General features: G+C 55.3%; 1 protein-coding gene across 2 annotated transcripts; it reads right to left on the reverse strand.

The window, feature by feature from the left end:
* Positions 1-1278: 1278 nt before the first annotated feature.
* On the reverse strand, positions 1279-14832 carry Cant1 (calcium activated nucleotidase 1). Of its 2 annotated transcripts, none has more exons than XM_046446680.2 (4): positions 14740-14832; positions 6363-7015; positions 4197-4400; positions 1279-3371 (listed from the first exon to the last, which is right to left on the reverse strand). In XM_046446680.2, exons 2-4 carry the CDS (start codon positions 6991-6993, stop codon positions 3001-3003), a joined length of 1206 nt encoding a protein of 401 aa, XP_046302636.1. In that variant the 5' UTR covers positions 6994-7015; positions 14740-14832; the 3' UTR covers positions 1279-3000. The 2 variants fall into 2 exon arrangements, with proteins under 2 accessions (XP_046302636.1, XP_046302637.1); XM_046446681.2 differs by lacking the exon at positions 14740-14832 and adding an exon at positions 13502-14554.
* Positions 14833-19385: the final 4553 nt, after the last annotated feature.

The following is a 19385-nucleotide window of genomic DNA, read 5'->3' on the forward strand; positions in this document are numbered from 1 at the left end:
TTGCAAGTGCAGGTGTCGGAGAGTCGTGACCACATGTCCCGGCCATCCAGGTCCCAGAGGAGCTGTGGAGACCCAGGGAGACTGCAGACGAGGCAACTTACAGCCTCCTCAGGTCGAGGGCCTCAGGGCTGGTCCACACAGACCCCGACAGCTGTTCCTCATCCTCCCCGGGCGTGGCGGGGGGACAGGAGTGCACCCCCGAGGCCCAGCAGCCCAGCTCCCGCCTGTGGCTCCTGGAGTTGCTCCTCTAAGAGCCAGCCAAGACCGGCTGCTTCCTCCTCCTGGGTTGGCAGCTCCTCATCCTAGCCGCTTCTCCTCCGTCCCTGCCCAGGTCCTTGGTGCTCAGTCACCGACACTCTGGATTTTGGCTTGCATGACCCTGCTTTCTGGGTCCTTCTTGCGGTCCCCTTCCTGGGGGGGTCCTTAAGTCCTTTTGAGGTCTCCCTCCCTGGCTGTACAAGTTCTCTGCCTGATTAGGATGATCTTGGGAGGCTGCAGCACAGGGACTCTCTGCAAAGGGGTGATAGGGGGAAGGGGCCACGCGGTATCTGTGGCTGTGCAGTGGCACTGTCAGCACCCTCAGGCTGCCAGGATGGGTGGTCACTGGGCCTAGACAGGAGTAGGCAAAGCCCTGGGGAGTCAGACTCCTCCCAGTCACCCACAAGATCTCCTGGGAAGGAGGGACAGGGCTGAAGGGACAGGGGGATGACGGACAAGCTTGCTGCCACCACCAGCTTCCCTTTCTCTCTAGCTGCCCCTCCGTCTTGTTCTTCCCTCCTGTTTTGAGGTGCCACGGTCTTTGCATGAGGATTCTGTGATCCTTGGGAGGGCAGACTTCTGGGAGGGCCCAGACTTCTCACCCGAGCACCACCTCCTTACCCAGGCTCCGAGGCGTACCCACCAGGATGTGCAACAACACGGGTACCTGCACGTGGCCACTCAGAGCCCTTACGCACATTCACTCACTATCCACATGGCCAGGACACCAGGGGAGGGAAGTCAGGGAATGTGTCCTGGACACACAGCAAGGGCCAGCAGGGCTGAGGAGCCTGTGCTCTCAGCCTCCGTTCCTCACACCCTGGGGCCTGTGCAGACCGTGGAAGCTGGACAGGATGCCACGGCTTCCCAAGAGGCGTCCCGGGCCAGGAGGTGCCTGTCCCACTGCCCCCGGGGGGGGGGGGGGGCAAGGACTCTCCTGCCCGGCTTTGTCCGTGCTCCTGAGAGAAGGGTGCCCTGGGGGGGACTTGGCCTGGTCAGCACAGAGCAGGAGACGAGCACTCACGTTCCCTTGCGCTTTATTGTTTATGAAACAAACGGACAAAGGGAAGGAAACAATCATCATGCTGACAGCAGCGAACACGGGGACAGGGAAGGCTGGCTTCAAGGTCTCTGGAAGTCACTCGCACACCAGGCCTGTGGCCCAGGGGCCCCATAACACATCAAGAGCGCCTCAAGCTAGCGACTGCCCGGCCTCTGGATGTCTTGATTCTGTTTTAAAGAACAGCTCTGATGGCATCAACGCTCAGGGGGTGGCAGCTCAGAAGCCCGCCAGGCAAAGGCAGGAGAGCGGGATCGTGGCTGCGCCCAAGGAAGCCCGGCTTGGAGAAACATCACGTTCAGTCGAGCGTCTTTGCTCTGCTGCTTCTCCTACAGCAGGAGGACCAAGCTGTGCAGGACGTCTCACCAGAGTCCGGCAGGGGACTGTCCCAGTTTCCAAGTAGAAGAGGTCTGCAAGGGTCAGCACAGGGCCAGATGCAGCCAAGGGTCCCTCCCACCACCGCCGAGCTTCTGTCGCAGGGTGGGGCAGCCAGGCAGGGATGCCATGATGAATGGACTCATCCCTTCTTGGCTTAGTCCTGCCTTACCTCTGTCCCCAACCACCCCCACCTCCCCAGCACTGGGAAGAGACAACAGGGACCAACAAGGAGCCAAGTCTGTGCGAAGCTTCCACAGAGAGGAGGCTGCAAAACTCCCACAGGGAGGAGGAAGGCCATGGAGAGAAACTCAGGGGGTGGCAGGACAACCTCCAGAACAAAGCTGCCCTGGTCAAGGGTCAGCTGCTGGCCGGCCAGAACTAGGGTGCCTCCTGGGTCAGGGAACGAGACATTCAAGTCATCCGTGAGAGTCCTGAAGGGCAAGGCACCTTCTGAAAGCTGCCAGGGAATGGCCGCGAGCCAAGCACTCAGACACCACTGTAAACTGGCTTTGCCACCTGTGGCTGCTTAGTGACAACTTCCTGCCGCTGGTGGCAAATTTATTCACTGTGACTTTGCTCTGTGGGGTGAGATTTGGTGATTCTGTTTGATAAGAGAGGAAACTACTTTAGTAAAAATAAGTTAATAATTAAAACCTCACAGTGCTACACAGCCATAGAACATTCCCAAAGGGAGGAAGCAGGGTCCTTGGCTGTGGGGTGGCTGGGAGCAACCTTGCAGGGTGCCAGTCAGCAGTGGGCAGGTGTCCCCAGAGGCCACCATGCTCCATGCATCCTGCAGTGTAAACATTTACTTTCCAAGGATCTGGGGGCGCATGGAATGGATGCCCGGGTTTGAGAGGAGGGTGGGGGTAGCTGGGAGCTCCTCACAGCAGGCCTGCCTCCACTCCCTGTGGTCTCCAAGACAGGGCACCTGCTTCAGTGCCCTAGGTGCTCCTGAAGCACCGACTACACAGAGAGCACAGGGAAAGGCAAGCCCGGGAGGCCATGTGGGCCAGAGGGGGGCAGAACCTGGCGGGCGGCCGGCGGCCCAGATCAAGATGCCTGCAGCGGTCCGTCTCTGCAGCCGCCCGGCAGTGCAGAGCTGGGAGCTGGCCAGGGCCGGGCGGCCTCCCTGCCGCTCACAACCTCGGGCTGCTCCCCGCCAGGGACTGAACTCCCTGCTCTGGGGACGAAGCCAGATACGCACCTCATGGTTACAAAGAGAAGACAACAGAAGTGAGTCCCCTGGGCTTTACAGAACCAGAGGCCCTGCTCAGCCTTGCTGGCGCTGGGAGCATTTTAATCTATATGAACTCTATTCCTTCATACTTCACACTTCCTATCTTGGTCTCTGGGAGGAGGACGCGCCCATCAAGCGTGAAGGCCATGATGTAGCTGGCGATGATGCCAGTGTCCTCTTCAGACTTGAGGGCCACGATTATCTGGTCGTCAGTGTTGGGGATGAACTTGAAGGATGAGAAGCCATGTGTGGGGACCAGCTCCCCAACACGGCGGACGGAGATGTCCCCGAAGTCCTGGGCCGCGCTCAGGAGGAGGTTGGTGCCCTTGTGCTCATCTTCCTTCTCACTGTAGCGCTCGTGGCTGGCCCTGCGAGGCAGGAAGAACCAGCGCTGCAGGGTGTCGCTCCAGCAGGCAGATTCATGAATGAGGTAGCCTTAGGACACAGGACAAACAGGTCACCAAGCACATTCGGCAGGATGCCCCAGCCGGTCCTCCCCCTCCCATCAGGTGTGCTGGCCCTCGCTGCAGTGGCAGGGAGCAGGGACTCAGGACCTGTGGGCAGCAGGAACCGAGGGCCCTCACCAACCTTCCTGTGGCTGGTGACAGCACAGGCAGGCACAGCAGATAGCAAATGCCGCTCTAAGCCTTTGGTAGCCTGGCTCCTGATGCTGACCCAGGTGCCCATGAGACAGGCATTCTGTCTCTATTTTTGTTTCCTTGGTGCTAATGAAGGGGCACAGAAAAGAGAAAGGGCCCAGAGAGGGGACAAAATAAACAGGCAAGTCTGACCTGTGGGCAAAGCCACCAGAGGGGAGGCAGCCTGAGGCAGAGGAGGCCTGCCCCTCCCTTCTAAGACAGGAGCACCCGCAGGAGGAGCTCGGCTCAGCCACTTCCTCCTGCACCGGGAGCTGCCCCAGCCTCCAGAGAAGCACACACCCCTGGACAAGGGTCGAGGAAGGCGGCCAGAACTGCCCACCTCCTCCTGCTGTCACTGGGAGGGACCATGGCCCCAACCTCTGGAACAGAGATAGCCCACGCTGGGGCTGCTCCTGTGTGGACCACGGGGTGCGGTGGAGGTACTGTCAGGACCAGGCAGAGACAAAGAGAAAATGGCCCCTGAGCCCTGGAATCCCTGGCCGGAGGGCAGCAACCACAGAGAGACGAACACTGAGCACAAGGCGACTGTCACTGTGCCTGGGGCCTCAGACCTAACACCTGTGGGGTGACTGTGGGGGCTGGGCCGGAGCCAGCCTCTTACCTGGGGGTCGGATCCCAGCGGCGGCCCTCAGGGCATTGTAGCTGGACACCCAGTTCTCGTGGTCCACACTGCCCCTGTGGCCCACCACCTTCACCCACTCGGGGTTCTCATTCATCACCTCCCCGGTGGTGGTGGTCCACTCCTTGCCCAGGCCGCCCACGTACAGGTGCTCGTCCTTCACAGCCAGCCACTCAGCTTTGAAGCCTGAGGCAAGGAGAGGAGAGAGGGGGAAAGTGCCTGTGGCTGGCCGCCCCACTTACGCCACGCCTCCCCCCATGCCGGGCCTGCAGGAGCTGCCGCCAGTCAGGCCACGGAGCCCTGGCGGCCGGCGGCGCAGCAGCTTTGGACATCAGAAGTCACGGCATTTGAATTTCACTGGGCAGGGGCAGGAGCCTATGCAGAGCCCCACACCCAGGCATCCCAGAGACGGCAGTACCTCCCTCCCCGCTTTCTGCCCTCTGAGGAAGACCCCATCTTCCTTTGGCAACCCTAGCAGGAAGTCTCTGTGAGCGGCTTGAGTCCCTCCGGCACTGTAGCCCCACCCTCCCCTCCCCTCCGCCCCCAACCCCTCAAGCTGCCCCCCATCCCCAAGACCACTCTCAGATGCTGGAGGCCTGACAGCAGGCCTGACAGCCCGTGTGGTCTGCGGCGGGACTGCCCAGGAGGCCTGGTGTTCAGATGCGTCTTCATTTTGATGTATTTATTCAGGTCTACCTCTGTTTTCCTCTTAGCTGACTTATTTACTATGAGCCAACCTTTGAAGGCTGCAGCACACTTCAGGCTGGGGGCCTTTGTTCTTCTAGCACATTCTGACCTGTTCTAACCCCTGATGCTAACTTGTGGTTGTTTTCCCAAATATCCTGCAAGCTTCTCAGCTCAAAGGCGCTGGAGCTCCAGCCCCTCCCTGCACCGAGGACAGCAGCTCCTGGGAGACTTCTCTGCAGGTGGCTCTGGGGGGTCCTGCTGAATTCTGGCAGCCCCAGTGACCTCGTTTCCTGAGCCACATCTGTGATAAGATGCTCCATTCACTGGGTCTTCAGTCCCTTCTGGATGCCCTGAGCACAGGCCAGTCCCAAAGGCCCTGTGACCCTGCTTTCTTCCTGGTCCAAGAGGAAGAACGAAACCACACAATGACAGCCTAAAGCCCTGATGGACATGAAGCAGGAAGTTGGGCAACCAACATCTTCTGATTCCCACATGGAGATGTGTCCCTCCAACAACCCAGCCGGGGGCAATGCTGGATTTCATCCCCGGGAGACGGCCTGAGAGGCTGCCATGGGAGCCCAGTTAGAGCAATTCCTTCTTTGACCTGAAAGAGCCTCCAGGTGCATTTAACTTTCTAAAAGGGGCAGGTCCCCAAAGAGCTCAAATGGGGAATGATGCGCCAACCTGGCCAATGCCCTGGGCGCCTGGGCTCTCTCTCCATGTGATAGCTCTGGCAGCTCATCCCTGCCCCAGAAGCAGTAACTCCTTCCTGGGAAACCCAAGCTCAGGGTTGGGTGCTAGTGGTGGGCAGGAATGGTGGCTCCTTACCACCGCCCTGCCCTGCTTGCTTCCGGGCAGAGCATGATAGTTCAGGAGACCTTTTCTATAGGCTCAGGGTGGTAGCAGTGGCTTCCCAGTTCCAGAAGCTGAGATCAAAGTCTCGCTCAAAACAGAACCACCGGCCACCATGGTTTCAAGGTAAGGTACTTGGGGGTGGACCCCAGCCCAATCCTAAGATGCCTATGAAGATACACAAGGGGACATGGTTCTGAAGGGAGCAAAAGCAGAAGTGACATGGTCCTAAAACTCATTCTGGAAGAAATGTCCCGCTCTCTGGAGGGCTCTAGTGATAAGCTTTGACTTCTAGAAACAGCTGGATGTGATGGATGGGTGGCTCCTGTTCATGGTGGGGGTGCAGGGCTGAGTAGGTGAGAGCCTCGCACTTCTGGCTGTATGAAGTCTTCACCCGGCACCAGGGTTACTTTTCAACTGCAAACCCAACTACAGCCAGCTGGCCCGGGGTCCCCCAGCACAGGCCCTGATGAGAACTTGCCAGAAGTGGCTCCCTTTAGGGGCTGGGACCTGGCTCGGGGTAGAGCATCTGCCTGGCATGCATACGGCCCTGGGTCAGCTTCCCCAGCACATGAAAAACAGGTGAAAACAGAAGGTGGCTCCATTTACCTTTTTCCACGGTCCCATCGCCATCAGACAGAATCACCCAGGGCACAGCCTTCGTGCCTTCGATCTGGTAGATGACCCCCGTGCGGTCATCCACAGAGTAGAGTTTCCCATTAAAGACGACCAGATCAGAGAGCTCCATGCCCCTTCCCTTTTCTGCCAGGTGGGACTCTAGGATCCCATGGTCTTTGTCCCACTCAATGGTCACTTTATCCCCACTGTCTGACAGGGTCAGATAGCCCTTCTTCAGGTAACTGAACCAGGTGTTTTCCTCCTGGGCCTTAGACTCTGTGTCCAGGTCAGCAATGACTGCAATTCGGTACCGAAGTCCACCTGGTGTCCTCTGGGGGGCCGAGAGGGGGTAGGTGTCATTGTAGTGGGCAGCAGGCATCTGGCCAAGTCTCCAGTTGTGTGCATTGTGAGCAAGAGTCCTGCCTGGGGCTGGGCGGTGGGAGTACAGCAGCCAGAAGAGGGCTGCGCCCACGAAGGATGTCAGGATCACCCTCCAGCGGGGACGGAAGCGGGGATCTGCAGCCTTGGTCATGGACGCCAGCACAGGAAGTCCCCCCACACTTATCCGGAGGGAGTGCATAGGCTCATTCCATTCCAGGTGGTCAGAGGGCTGGATGGGCATCAGACTGAGCACCGAGCAGAACCTGCACTCCAAGGAGAGAGGAGAGTGGTCAGCAAGCAGGAAGGACATGGTCTCAGCAGAGTGGCCAGGCTGCAGTCAGGCTTATCCAGAAGAAACGGGCTTTCGTGGCTCTGTCAAAACCTGACCCCAGCAAGCTTTATTTACTCTTATTCAGCAAGACAACATCTTTTTAGAAGAAAAATTATCCCCTGTCCCTGTCCCAGCTGGCAAGACATAAAGATGAGCAAGAATGAGGGGTTTGGAGTGGGCTGGTGTCTTACAGACTCTAAAGGGGAACAAACAGGGGAGTCAAGTGGGGAAGGGAGCAGGGCAACAGAGGGGGCACAGACCCAAATGTCAATAATGTCCTATAAGCCCTCCCCATGTTACACAGCGGGACTGTTAATTTCTGCCTCCACCTCAGCACCCCCAGCTCCCAGTCAGTGCCCAGCACAGACTGGACAGGGGCTTAGTAGGCGAATGAGGCTTTACTTCCTGGGCCAAGCCCATGAAATGAAAAATAAAGCAGATGGGAGCCAGGCAGAAGACCTCCACCGACTTGATGTGCGGCTGGAAGCGACTCCTCCCTGGCGCCTTCTACTAACTTCCACGACTGCAGGGACAGAGTCCAAGCCACTCCTGCTGCTGGGGGCCCAGCCTGTGTGTACACAGGCTCCAGAGGACTGCTGGGCTCACCCAAGGCCTTGGCCAAGCCCTGGGCCCCTCCCGGGCCACACCCCAGGCAAGTTCAGGGTTGGGCGCTGGTGGTGGTGGGCAGGAGTGGTGGCTCTTTTCCACACCCTCCTTGCTTGCTTCCAGGCAGAGAGCGATGGTTCAGCGGGACCACAGAGGTGCCAGGCCAGCATCAGCATTGCCCCCCTCCCTGGAGTGGGGAGCTGCCTGTCTCCAGGACAGTTGCCCAGTGCCATCGAGAAGCTGCTCCTGGCTCTGCTGGGGACACAGCTGGCCACTGCTCCTGGCCCTTCCACCTTCAACTTAAAGCAGTTCAGTACCTCCCTTCTGGATCAATGGAGCATGTCTGCCACCTCAAGAAAACAGGGAACAAAACACATGTGACTTCATGGGCAGCTGCTGCTCTCACCGCCACGCAACATCTGGGAATGGTCTGGGCACCCCAGCAGCTGTGTGTGAACCTTGGGCCCTTGTGCACCTGACCACGAGGCACCCACATCCAGGCTGCAGGCCGTTTACAGGGCAATGCCCCACATGGAAGCCTGCATCTCACGCCCTCTCCTTGGACAGTCGGGTTTTAGCCTGCAGGGCCAGGTTCAAGGGTGAAGTGTGTGCATGAGGTCTGCTATTCTGAGCAAGAGTGGGAGAAGATTCCAGGCCCCTAAGGGGCTATGGCAACCACCTCACAGGGTGGGTCTCTTGGGCAAGGGCTGCTTCTTGGCAATGGCCACAGGTGGTCACTGTGGCCTTCCTGCCTGGAGGACTTTTCCCTGATGGGTTCTGTTTCTCCCTGTCCCTTTTTCAACCCTAGGGCTTCAAACACTGGCCAGGCCAAGAGTCCCAGCGGTTTATCCTTCGCCTGATGTGACCACTGAGCTCTGAATTCCTCCATCTCACCTCCTATGCAAAATGCTGCCTGATTTCCAACATGCATCTTAAACATGATGTTCCAAAACATAAGTCCTAGGCCCCCTCCCCTCAAGCCCCTCACCCCATCTTCCCACGAATGGCATGGTGAGGAGGCTGCCATATGCACAGCTGCCAAGCAGAGACTCTCACCAGAACCTAGGAGGTGAACCTTTCTGAGTGGGTGTTACACTTCAACGAAAAGATACCAACCACCACAGAAATCCTCAGAGTGACCTGATCCCTCCCTTTTCATTCCCAAAGTCCACTGGCAGAGCTAACCATTCAAAACTGGCCTCCTATCCCTGACTCCAGTCCATTTCTAGGCTCAGCCCTCACTATACCACGCCAGCAGCCTCCCTCAGTCCCTCTACAGCCACTGTCCTCCCTGGCAACTCATTGCCACCCAGCAGCCTGCACCACAGCCTATGGGACCTTCAGGCTTCTCGTTCCAGGAACACAGTCCTGCAGCCTCCAGTGCAGCCCTCCCCACTCTCCACCACCTCCTCTGCTTGCCAGCCCCAGCCATGCTGGTCTCCTTTGGTCCTGGCTACCACAGCCCTCATCCCCAGGGCACAGCTTCTGTTCCCCTGCCTGGGACACTATGGTCCTGCTCTTTGCATGGCTAGTTCACTTCCATCTTCAGGATTTTCTGAATGTCCACTCCTTGGAAAGACCATGTCCCTCCTGCCCTCCACCATCTGTAGCCTTATGCAACTGTTCTTGCTCTGCCTTGAATTCTGTGCGGGGACTTGCTCTGCTGTCCCTCACACTCAGCTTACCACTGGGCAGCTGGTAGAAACTTGGTGCACATTTGCCAGAGGAATGAAAAATAAATGTCGTAGTTGGCCATTATTCAACTGCCCCTCAAAACCCTGTCTCCTCTGTGCCCCCAACCTAGTCATCCTGCAAACTCACAGCTTGAGATCAAGTCCCTGACATGTGACCCGTTTAGCTGCACATCTGAGCTGCACATCCAGGGAAGATGGCACCTGCTGTCACACACTGTGCTGCTGTCCTCCCTGGCCTCCCTGGCCCTGGAGCCCCTGCAGGTATTGCTGCTCAGCTCTCTCGACATCCCTATGTCACCAACCACATCTCCACCATTCTTGTCAAAATTCCAGCCCACTGCTCCCAGCAGCCCCTCTTGCAGCAGCTGAGGCCTGGGTGTGGCCACATCCCTACACTTTGTGTCAGGGAAAGGGTTTCCCTCTGCCACTCAGCTCGGGGTCCCCAGCAGGCTGGGTGCTGCTGCCTCCTCTGGCTCACCTCACTCACTCTTCAGACTATTCATGGGACACAGCAAGTACTGAACTTTGGTTTGTGGACGGCAGATCTGTGAACCCATGAAGGGGGACAAGTCCTTCCTGAGCCCCTGGCACCTGTGTCACCATCTCAGAAGAACACCACACTCACTGGTCCCCCTCTCCTTGGGCCGCTGCACAGCCTGGATCTGAACTTCCTGCATGTTCTCTGTGCCTCTCAGTGCTCTGTCCCTCCTAAAACCAGGGGGCCTCTCTGCTGGCCCCTGGGGCTGGCTTCCCTCTCTGCCAAGTGTACAAGCTCAGTCACTACCTCATCCTCTAGCTCTCCCATGGCTTGACATCTGCTAGGAAGGCCCTGCGCCTCTGTGGCCTACACCCCCCTGAACTGCAGGCCAGTTGAGCAGCCACATTCCAGGCCCCTGGGCACTAAACAGATTCATCTAAAAGACACACAGCCACCAGCAACAGAAGCCGATGAAAGACAAATGGACAGGGGCTGGTCCCAGAAGAAAGGAGCTGAGCCTGTCCCCCTCACACCCTTGCACCCTCAAAGGTGAAAGAAGCTTGTCACCCCCACCTGCAGCATGAAGTTTTCATAAGGGAAAAAAGAACAAAGGCTGCAGTGAAAAGCCCCAGGTTCCTGGGCAGCCAAGTGCACCTGGCAGGGGGCCTGCAAACAAGTGTCACCCAGGCTCAGAAGCCTTCCAGGACCGCACCCTGCTAGCCGGCTTCTTCCCATGTTGTTGGTGCTCCCTGGAAAGAGCAACCAGAGCACCAGCTACCTTAGAGGCTCTGGCTCCCGATTCCTCTACCCCTTTTCTAGCAGGCACAGAGAAAGGCTCACCGACCTTCAGGCATTTCAGATTCCTTTACCAAAACGCCAGAAACAGCAAGGCTCAGCAGTGGCAGACACAGATGTCTGCCCACTCCAAAGGACGTTTTTAGGTAGCATGGGAGCAGCGAGGAAACAGGGTGTTTTTCTCTATGCACACCCAGGAGGCCACCCAGGCTGTGTCCCTATCCTGGGAGTGAGTAGCTCCTCCACTGTTAGGAAGAGCCATGACTCAGAAGAAACCTACCTCCATGGAAACCCCAGGCCTGCACCCACTCTCCACCGCGAGCAGACAGCCGGCCAGTCTACGGGTCTCTCCTACTTCCTTAAGAAGTGCAATAAGGCAGGTAGTAGAACAAACAGGTTTAAGGCACTGTCAGAGCAGACTCCTCCCTTTCAGGATCCAGGCAGGGCGGGACAGCTCTGGGTGCTGGGTCTCCCAGTCCCTCACTCCTGTACCGGAGAGAATGCGCGACGGCAAGTCTCACAGAAAGGGTCCCTTGCTTACCCGCGCTACTGCCCTTGAGCCCATTTCAAATCTGGACAGGTGGGCAGCACAGGGAAGTAAGAAAGCAATGCCTGCGCCAGAGACTGCTGAGGCCGCCTGCCCCCCAAGACCCCTGCCCCCCAAGGCCCCCAGCTCAGGGTCCAGAACTCAACACCTCCACCCACCCACGCAGGGTCCTGCAAGGAAAGGCACTCGCAGCTGCTCTTGGCACCAACTTGTCACTTCAAAATGACTTGTTTTGGGGGCTGGGGATGTGGCTCAAGTGGTAACGTGCTCCCCTGGCATGCGCGGGGCACTGGGTTCGATCCTCAGCACCACATAAAAAATAAAATAAAATAAAGATGTTGTGTCCACCAAAACCTGAAAAATAAATAGCAAAAAATTCTCTTTCTCTTAAAAAAAAAAATGACTTGTTTTCAGCCTTGGTTTTTGTTTTTAGTACTGGGGATTGAACACAAGGGCACTGAACCACTGAGTCACATCCCCAGCCCTTTTCGTATGTATTATTTAGAGATAGGGTCTCACTAAGTTGCTTAGGGTCTCGCTCAATTGCTGAGGCTGATTTTGAACTCGGGATCCTCCTGCCTCAGCCTCCTAAATTGGTGGGATTACAAGTGTGCACCACTACGCCTGGCTGGGTTTTTATTTTTTAAGTCAACTACTTATGAGCAGGGTGTTAGTTTCCACTGCTGTTTTAACTAATTTCTACAGACTCAGCAATTTAAACATCACAAAACTATTTATTTCAGTCCTGTAGGACAGAAGTCTGACAAAGGTCTCACTGGGCTATAATCAAGAACTGGTTGGTTCCTTTTCCAGTCTCTTGGGGAGAATCCACTTCCTGGCCTCTTCCAGCTTCCAGAGGCTGCCTGTTCCTTGCCTTGTGGCTCCTTCCTCCCCCTCTGACGTCAGCCACATGGCATTCCTGGTGCCTTTCTGCTGTCACTTCCCTCTCACTCTTCTACCTCCCTCTTCCACTTTAAGGACCCCACATTCATGTGGGGCCTGAGGGAAAATGCAAGAGACCAACCCTGTTTCTGCAGGAGATCAGCGACCTGAATTCCCCTTGGCCTGTAACTTAGCATATTCACAGGTGAGGAGGGGGAACGGGCCTGGCCCTCTTGGGGACGTGACTATTCACACCAAGCCTTTCAATGGGTGGGGCCACACAGCTTCACACCTCTACAGTTCGAATTTTTGTTTTTGCTTAATTTATATCACTTCAAGCATTACCCAAACCCTGCTGAGATACCCCAAACAACCCTATCTTCCACTTTCCCAGAATGCCTGAGAATACAGGGTCTCAACAGTCCCTGATGGACCCAATCAGGGCTCATTCCAGACAGTTCAGTCGCACCCTCATGCTTCCCTCAGTGTGGGCTCCTGGGACAGGCGGGCAGTAGACCCTTGGAGCCACTCCACTTGGCCTGGCCACTTACCTGCACTACATGCTCAGAGCTCAGTCACCCTGCTCAGTGTGAAGCCAGATGTCAGCTCCTTCTGACTTCCCACAGCATCTTCCCCTGCCCACTCAACTCCGGGACTTATTACAGAGAAATAATGAAGATTAAAAAAGTGTGGACCAAAAGAGGAAAATGAACAGCTTCCCAGTTTTCTCTAGTATCAAGATTGCTTTTTCCTAACCAATACCTTGGCTCAATGAAAAGGAAAAGCAACATAAATGTTCTTAAAAATCAGTACAAAAGTTTTAAATTCCCTTAATCTTGGCATTTGACACAAGCTTCTGGGGAAATCTCAATCCGCAGAGGGCACTGTCCCCCCACATCCTAGTACCATTCCACAGATAAACGACCTCCCAGTGGCAATGACCCACTTTACACTCTGGACCCAGCTGCAGATCCCAGCTCACAGCACACGCTAAAGCATCTGCATGCCCATCCCATGCAGCTATGGGAGGGCCATCCTCACTGTGGAGGGCCTTCTCAAACAGAGGTGACCGCCCGTGTGTATTCTTGGGAACCTGTATGTGGGGCCACATGCAGGGAGGGGGTAAAACACCACCAGAGCAAGGACAACTGCTTCCACTGCACCCCAGGGCTCTCCTCACCACTCCTGTGCTCAGGGTGGCACGACATGTCAGGCACTCAGGTGACAGATGGGCAAGCATGTTCTCCTGTACCAAAAGTTTAAGCCCACACACTCACTAAGTTGCTCTGGGCTGCGAAAACCCGGTCACACCCATTGGGCCCATTCAGTTGCAAGATTATGATTTTGTCCACCTCTTTGGATGTAACATAAGCTTTGGGGATCGGGTCAATTTGGACAAGAAAAAAAGTGACAGACCTAGAGTATTGTTCCTAGACGGTTGTGGTGGCCTTGTGACAATGCCTAGACAAATCTGTGCTTCACTTGAGTTCTCTTCCTGAGGACACGCTGGGCCACATGCGACAGGAAACCCTTGCCTCATCCAGAGAGCAGGCTGGCTCCTCCAATCTGCTTTCTACAGGGTTTTTGGGCACACAGAGAAGGCTCACTGAGGGCAGTGGGTAGAGGCCCCAGGGAGACCACTATGCCAACAGGCTCCAGCTGAACTGTTATGCTGAGACCTAAGGAGGAGCTAGAAGAAGGGTCTGCACCCCAGACCAGGAGGACAGTCCTCAGCCAACATGCTCACAACAGGAAGGAGCTGCCAATTCGGCTCCTTCAAGGCTGCAGCACATGCTCCCTTGTCACACAGGTCCTTCTGAGATCTGGTGCTTTTCTCAAGTTTTGGCCAGTCAAATCCCCTTGACACCAGCAGACTCAGGTTCCAATCCTGTGCAGCGTTGAGAACATGGTGGAAGACGATGCCAAGCAAACCCCAGAAGGGAAAGAGAAATGGAGCTGGCATGCTAAGGGACCAGTTTTCCTGAAGGGGAGAAGATGCCTAGGGGAAAAAGAGTTTGCTGGAGGTACATGGAAGAGAGATCACGGTGGCCCTGGGCTAGACCTAGGAACAAAGGGAAACGAGAACTGTTCAGACGGAGAGAAGCAAAGGCACCAAGCCACAAGAATGGGAAAGGGGTGCCAGTCCCCAGGGATGGGAGACTCGGGCTAGACTGGAGGGACAGAAACGGCGGGGAGGGAGGACAGTTTGCGAGTAAAAGATGGAATGAGATGTGCTGCCTAGAGGAAGGCTGGGCCTTGGCTACGGGGTCCTGGGTAAGGAAGAGCGAGCGAGAACTGGGGCGGAGCAGGATGCGGCGTGACAGGTGGGAAGGGGCGTCGCCCGTCAGTCGGGAGAGGCGCGGCACAGGCCGGAGCAGGCCTGGGTTCCGGGTGGCGAGGAGGGAAGGGGACGTCCCCGCGCAGGGTCCCGTGAGAGCCGGGCGGGCCTCCCACCAGGCCGACGGGAGGGCACTGCGCTGCAGTCGGCGGGGAACGTGACCCGCACTAGACGCGAGAGGAGGCGTCCGCCCGCAGGGCCCCGCTCGCGCAGGGAGCCCGCGGGGCCAGGGCCGAGCCGCGGCTGGGTGGGGGCGGCGGCAGGCTCCGGGCAGCGGCGATCGAGGGCGCCGGCCCGCGGGCGCCCCGTCACTCACCCGCTGCCGGCCTGGCTCCGGTGCCCTGCGGCGGCCGCCTCGCTGCGCAGGGCCGGACGCGCGGGCCACCACTTCCGCCCGGACACGCGTTCCCGGCAGCCTCTGTTCTGCGCCTGCGCCACATGGTTCGGCCGCGCGCTCCCGGCGGCCCCGCCCTACCCGGCCACGTGTTTCCGGCTGCGCGCCTGCGCGCCGGGCTGGCCCAAGGCCGCGATGCTGCCCTGCAGGTGGGACGGCCAAGGCTCAGGGGCCGTCGGCCCCCAGCCCCTTGAGGGGCCCTGGCCCAGGACTTCCCGGCCCGTCTCTGCGGGCGCTTCAGGGAGGCCCTCTGCCACAGTGCAGCTCCCGCCGCCAGCGCCCGGGAGGCCCCCAGGAGCGGGTCCTGGGCGGTGTCCCCTGCGCCCCCCGCAGAGGGGTGCGGGCGCTGCTCTCCTACCTTCCCTGCCCCGAGGCGAGGGCTGCTGCTAGTTTCACGTGGTTCCTCTGGCAGAAGCTTGATGATACAAAGTCCTGAACACATAACACTAAATTACCTGTTTAAAAACTTTATTTTTCAAGTGACAGCGACCTCTACCCCCCAGGTCTTGGATTGAACCCAGGGCCTAATGCATTCTAGGAAAGGGCTCTACTACAGAGCTGCACCCCAGCCAGGTAAACTTCCTTAAAAAAAAGAAGAAAAGGACAGAAAGTGTGCTGAACCCACTGTCTTTGTTGAGGGAAGCTACAAATTTTTTTTTTCCTTTTTAATTTTTGTAGCTATTGATGGACCTTTATTTTAATTATTTCCGTTGATGAGAATCGAACCCAGTGCTTCACACATGCGAGGCAAGCACTCTACCACTAAGCCACAACCCAAGCCCTATAAATTCTTGAATTCATTGATGTCTTGCTAAACGGAGTCCCAACACATTCTATGGGTTGTTATTGTAAATTATCCAAATCTTTTAATTACTATGATATCTACATATGCATCCCAGCTTGGAAATGACATTGTTCCTGGTATCTTTAAAGCTCTCCAAACCCTTCCCATTCCCAACCCCTTTCTACCCTCCAGACCTAGCCATGATCCAGAATGTTACTGTTGATCATTTTCTTGCCTTACTTTATGGTTTTTGCATATAGGTGTGAAACTATATTGTTTAGTTCTACCTATTTTAACCTTTAAAAACAACATGAAACTATGCATTGGATGACAGATGCAGTTGTTCCATGAATACTATCAGGCATTTAAGTTTTGCTGATCTGCTGCCGTTAAATGTCTTCTCCCTGCCTGATAACTTGGAGAGTTTGAACCATTTATTCTTCTGTGGATGCCCTAACATCTCAGTGCTATTTTTAGGAAATAATTCATCCTTTTCCCCATTAATAGGCAGGTAATGCCAGTTTTGTCATACATCAAGTTTCAGTGCACACATGGATCTATGCAGGGACTGTTACTTTGTATTGATATTTCAGATCTGCTCTGACGCCACTTCATTATTGTCTCATTATACTAGTCTTTATATGTTGTAGAACGTGTCCCCCCATCCTCAACTATTTGGGATGTTGAGTGGAATTGTTTTGAGTCTATCGATTAGTTGAGAGAAATCTGAGGTTTTTATTATGTGGAATTTTCTGCCCAAGACCAATTTGCCTTTCCACTTAATTCAGCTCTTTGCTGTTTTTCAGTGCAATTTGGTTTTTCGCTTCTCATTATAGCTTGGGATGGTTCCAGCTCACCGTCGAGAGAGACGTTTCATTCTCTAATCAGTTGCATGGCATTCTGCTGTGTGACTGTGTTGTAATTCACTTTACCAGGCCCCCAAGAGTTCTTTCAGGATACCTGTGATCTTTTTTATAGGACAGCAGTGCTTCGGGGTTGTCCCTGTGTGATTCAAACACAGTTGTCCTGGGTTTAAAGTGGTATTTGCATACTAGGAGCGAACGTACACTCCACAGAGATTGTGTTATGAAATTGCTGTCCTTGAGGTCAACAACGACACAATTAGGTTTCCATTCGATTTTCATTATTGTCTTTATGTCGTTAGAGATTTTACCATGGCTTCTGTTGGGGCAGAAAGGCATAATACTCCTTGCCTAGCACGGGGGGGCATGGCCCAGGCTCCTGGAACAGAAGACAGTAGCAAGAGTAAAGTATGACACATTCAGTTTTGTTTTGGGTCTTCGTAAAACAAAGACCCAAAGACCCAGATTTGATGGTCGAACAGATTTGGAAATGTGATGGGACAAAAGGGGGATAACCTAGAGGGATCAGACCGGGGAGGGGAACCCAGCTACGCCTGTTTGTCCAACTCCTTCCTCCTGAGATTCGGGCAGGACACTTTCTGAAATGAAGGTCATATAACCTACCATCAGACAAGGTAGATCAGAGAAATTCTTTATGGCCTGCTTCAGAGTAAAAGTTCTAGGCTTTATGGCTGGCTTTGGGGCAGAGGGATTCTAGCTTCCTCTCTCCAGGAAGAGAGGGGCTGAAGGCCAGAGAGAGGCTGTGTCCAGGCCGCTGCCAAGGCCTTGCGTCTCCTGCGAAGCAGGCAACGTGCACAGCACCTTATCTGTGGCTTCGTGTTCTGAGCCTCCAAACCTTGGGCCCTTCTCTCCTTTGGTTTCCGTGGCACATTTCTTCATGGGCATTCATTCTTTCAGGCAGCCCTTCCACAATCTAGTGCTTAGGGCTGTGCTGGCCGCCAGGGGGCCCTCTCATTTCATCTCATGGAGTGGACTGTTGCGTCATTGTTCTGTCTAAGCCTAGTCTAACTGACAGCATTCATTACCAAAATAGGGGAGTAAAGGGTTAGAGACAGAGAAACTGAGGTTGAGGAAAATGAAGTGGCTTGATTAAAGTTGAGAGGCATGTAAATGACAAAAGCAAGACTGCAAGGGTAGTTTCTCACCACCCACCTCCTGGAGCCCTCTGGGGAAGGAAGGCCCTCTAGCTTGTAGTTTCCTCCAGGTATGAGCCCCATAAAGAAGCAGATTAACCTGGCCTGTCCTTGCAGCTGTCAATCCTGATCTCCACCTGCCGGAGACTCCCAGAATAGGGGAAGTGCTGTCCAGGAGCCATGAGCGCGGGCCAGTGGCCAGGAGGCTCGGCGGCTGCCAAGTTTCCACTTTTCTATCTCAGCAACTTCTCCAAGTCTCCATGGAGCCTCTCCCATCCCTACCCCTTGGCAGTGGGTCACCACCAACTCGAGCCCTTGGGAATGGAATTCAAAAGTTTATAATACCAGTCTCTGCCTTTGTGGGGTAACTGGGCAGCCTGGCCCAAAATAGCTGGAAGGGCAGGATGTAAGAGCTGCAGTGGGAAAAATCACAATACCACTAATGACGCCTTGTGCTTATCGGGAACCCAGTGTCTCACAGCCCTCAACGTCGCTTTTTCCAGCAATGGGAAAACAAGACACAGCAAGTACTGATGACATGGCCTGAGAGGGGGGACAAATTGCCAAGTAGGGGAGGGCACAGAGTGTGCTGCCTGCTCCACAGGGTTCCAGGGAATGTTCCTCTGGGAGTCTCCGGCCTCATCCCACAAACAACCCTGGTCTGAGAAAGGGGGGGCTCCTTGGGAACATCCAGGAAGCTGTAGGGCCTTGGCCCACACATGCGTGTAGATGCAGCTCCCAGGAATTCCAGCATGTGCTTGGTGCACTGCTCATTTGGGGGCCCAAGGAGGTCTCGGAGGGGGCTGGGTGTTTGTGGGTGGCTTTGACTTCTGACCCAGCGTCCCAGGGCTGATGCAGTCTGCCCCCGCACCGCTGCTGCTGGATTGGGTTTTGGTTTGTTCTGTTTTTGTTTGCCCTGACTCTTGTCCCAGCACCCACAGGAAGGTGTTGGCTACACTGAGAACATTCTGGTTCTAATTGCTTGGGGCCTTCACGGCTAGGGATGAAAGAAAATCAGGTCGTCTGCAAGAGCATGCACGTTTGCCAAATTTGCTGCCTTTCCTCCTAACAATCTTAAGGCAGAAACGAAGCTGGTGACAAGGGCAGCTGTCTGGTGTGGTGACTCCATTGACTTCCCTCCCTGAGCCTTGGCTGTGTTCTTTGGGAGCCGGCCTTGTCTCTGCCCGTTTGCCTGTTGGCTTAGGCTGTGGGCCACAGTGATATTCTCAACCTGGGTCCCTGCTCTTGGAATTTCCCATGCCTCTGAGCCTTCTGTCTCACAAATACCCTGGGAAGCCCCAGGCTCATTTTGCTGTATTTAATATCATGCTGCACCCCTCCCTCCCGCCCCGCCTCCAGTAAAATGAGTAAATCCTTTTCTAGTCTCTTGGGAAATGTGGGGACTCATCCCAAAGGAGGAAAAGGAAATTATATTGATAACAATGATAATTACCATGAACATTGTAGCACTTTGTGTCTGCCTCACCCACCTTTTTATTAATTGTGAGAGCAACTACAGGTTCCTAATTGCTTCTCCAAAACCCCCCAATACAAAAAGCTCTCAAAAGTTGATTTTTCCTCTAAATGTGCCACAAGCTTAACAGATGAATGTGACTTGAACCATTGTGAGACTACAAGTGGCCTTCATTTATTTCACCACAGAATAGTCCAAATGTCTCGGAAGAGTGCTGCCCAAAGCCCCCTGGTGTGAGGAGCTCCGTGACCTTTGCGGCTTACTCTGAACACAAGTGGCTCAAACGGGTTCCA

The sequence above is a fragment of the Marmota monax genome, unplaced genomic scaffold (genome assembly GCF_021218885.2).
Source record: "Marmota monax isolate L192 unplaced genomic scaffold, Marmota_monax_Labrador192_F-V1.1 WCK01_AAM20220418_F8-fsc00353, whole genome shotgun sequence".
NCBI lineage: Eukaryota > Metazoa > Chordata > Mammalia > Rodentia > Sciuridae > Marmota > Marmota monax.

What these genes read in the sequence shown, in the direction of transcription:
- Cant1 (XM_046446680.2), bottom strand. Translation starts at nt 6,993, where the DNA reads ATGCCCATCCAGCCCTCTGACCACCTGGAATGGAATGAGCCTATGCAC. An exon ending in CGATGGGACCGTGGAAAAAG is followed by an intron (nt 4,401 to 6,362) that starts GTAAATGGAGCC and finishes TCCTTGCCTCAG; the next exon opens with GCTTCAAAGCTGAGTGGCTG. An exon ending in CGCTGGGATCCGACCCCCAG is followed by an intron (nt 3,372 to 4,196) that starts GTAAGAGGCTGG and finishes CTGTGTCCTAAG; the next exon opens with GCTACCTCATTCATGAATCT.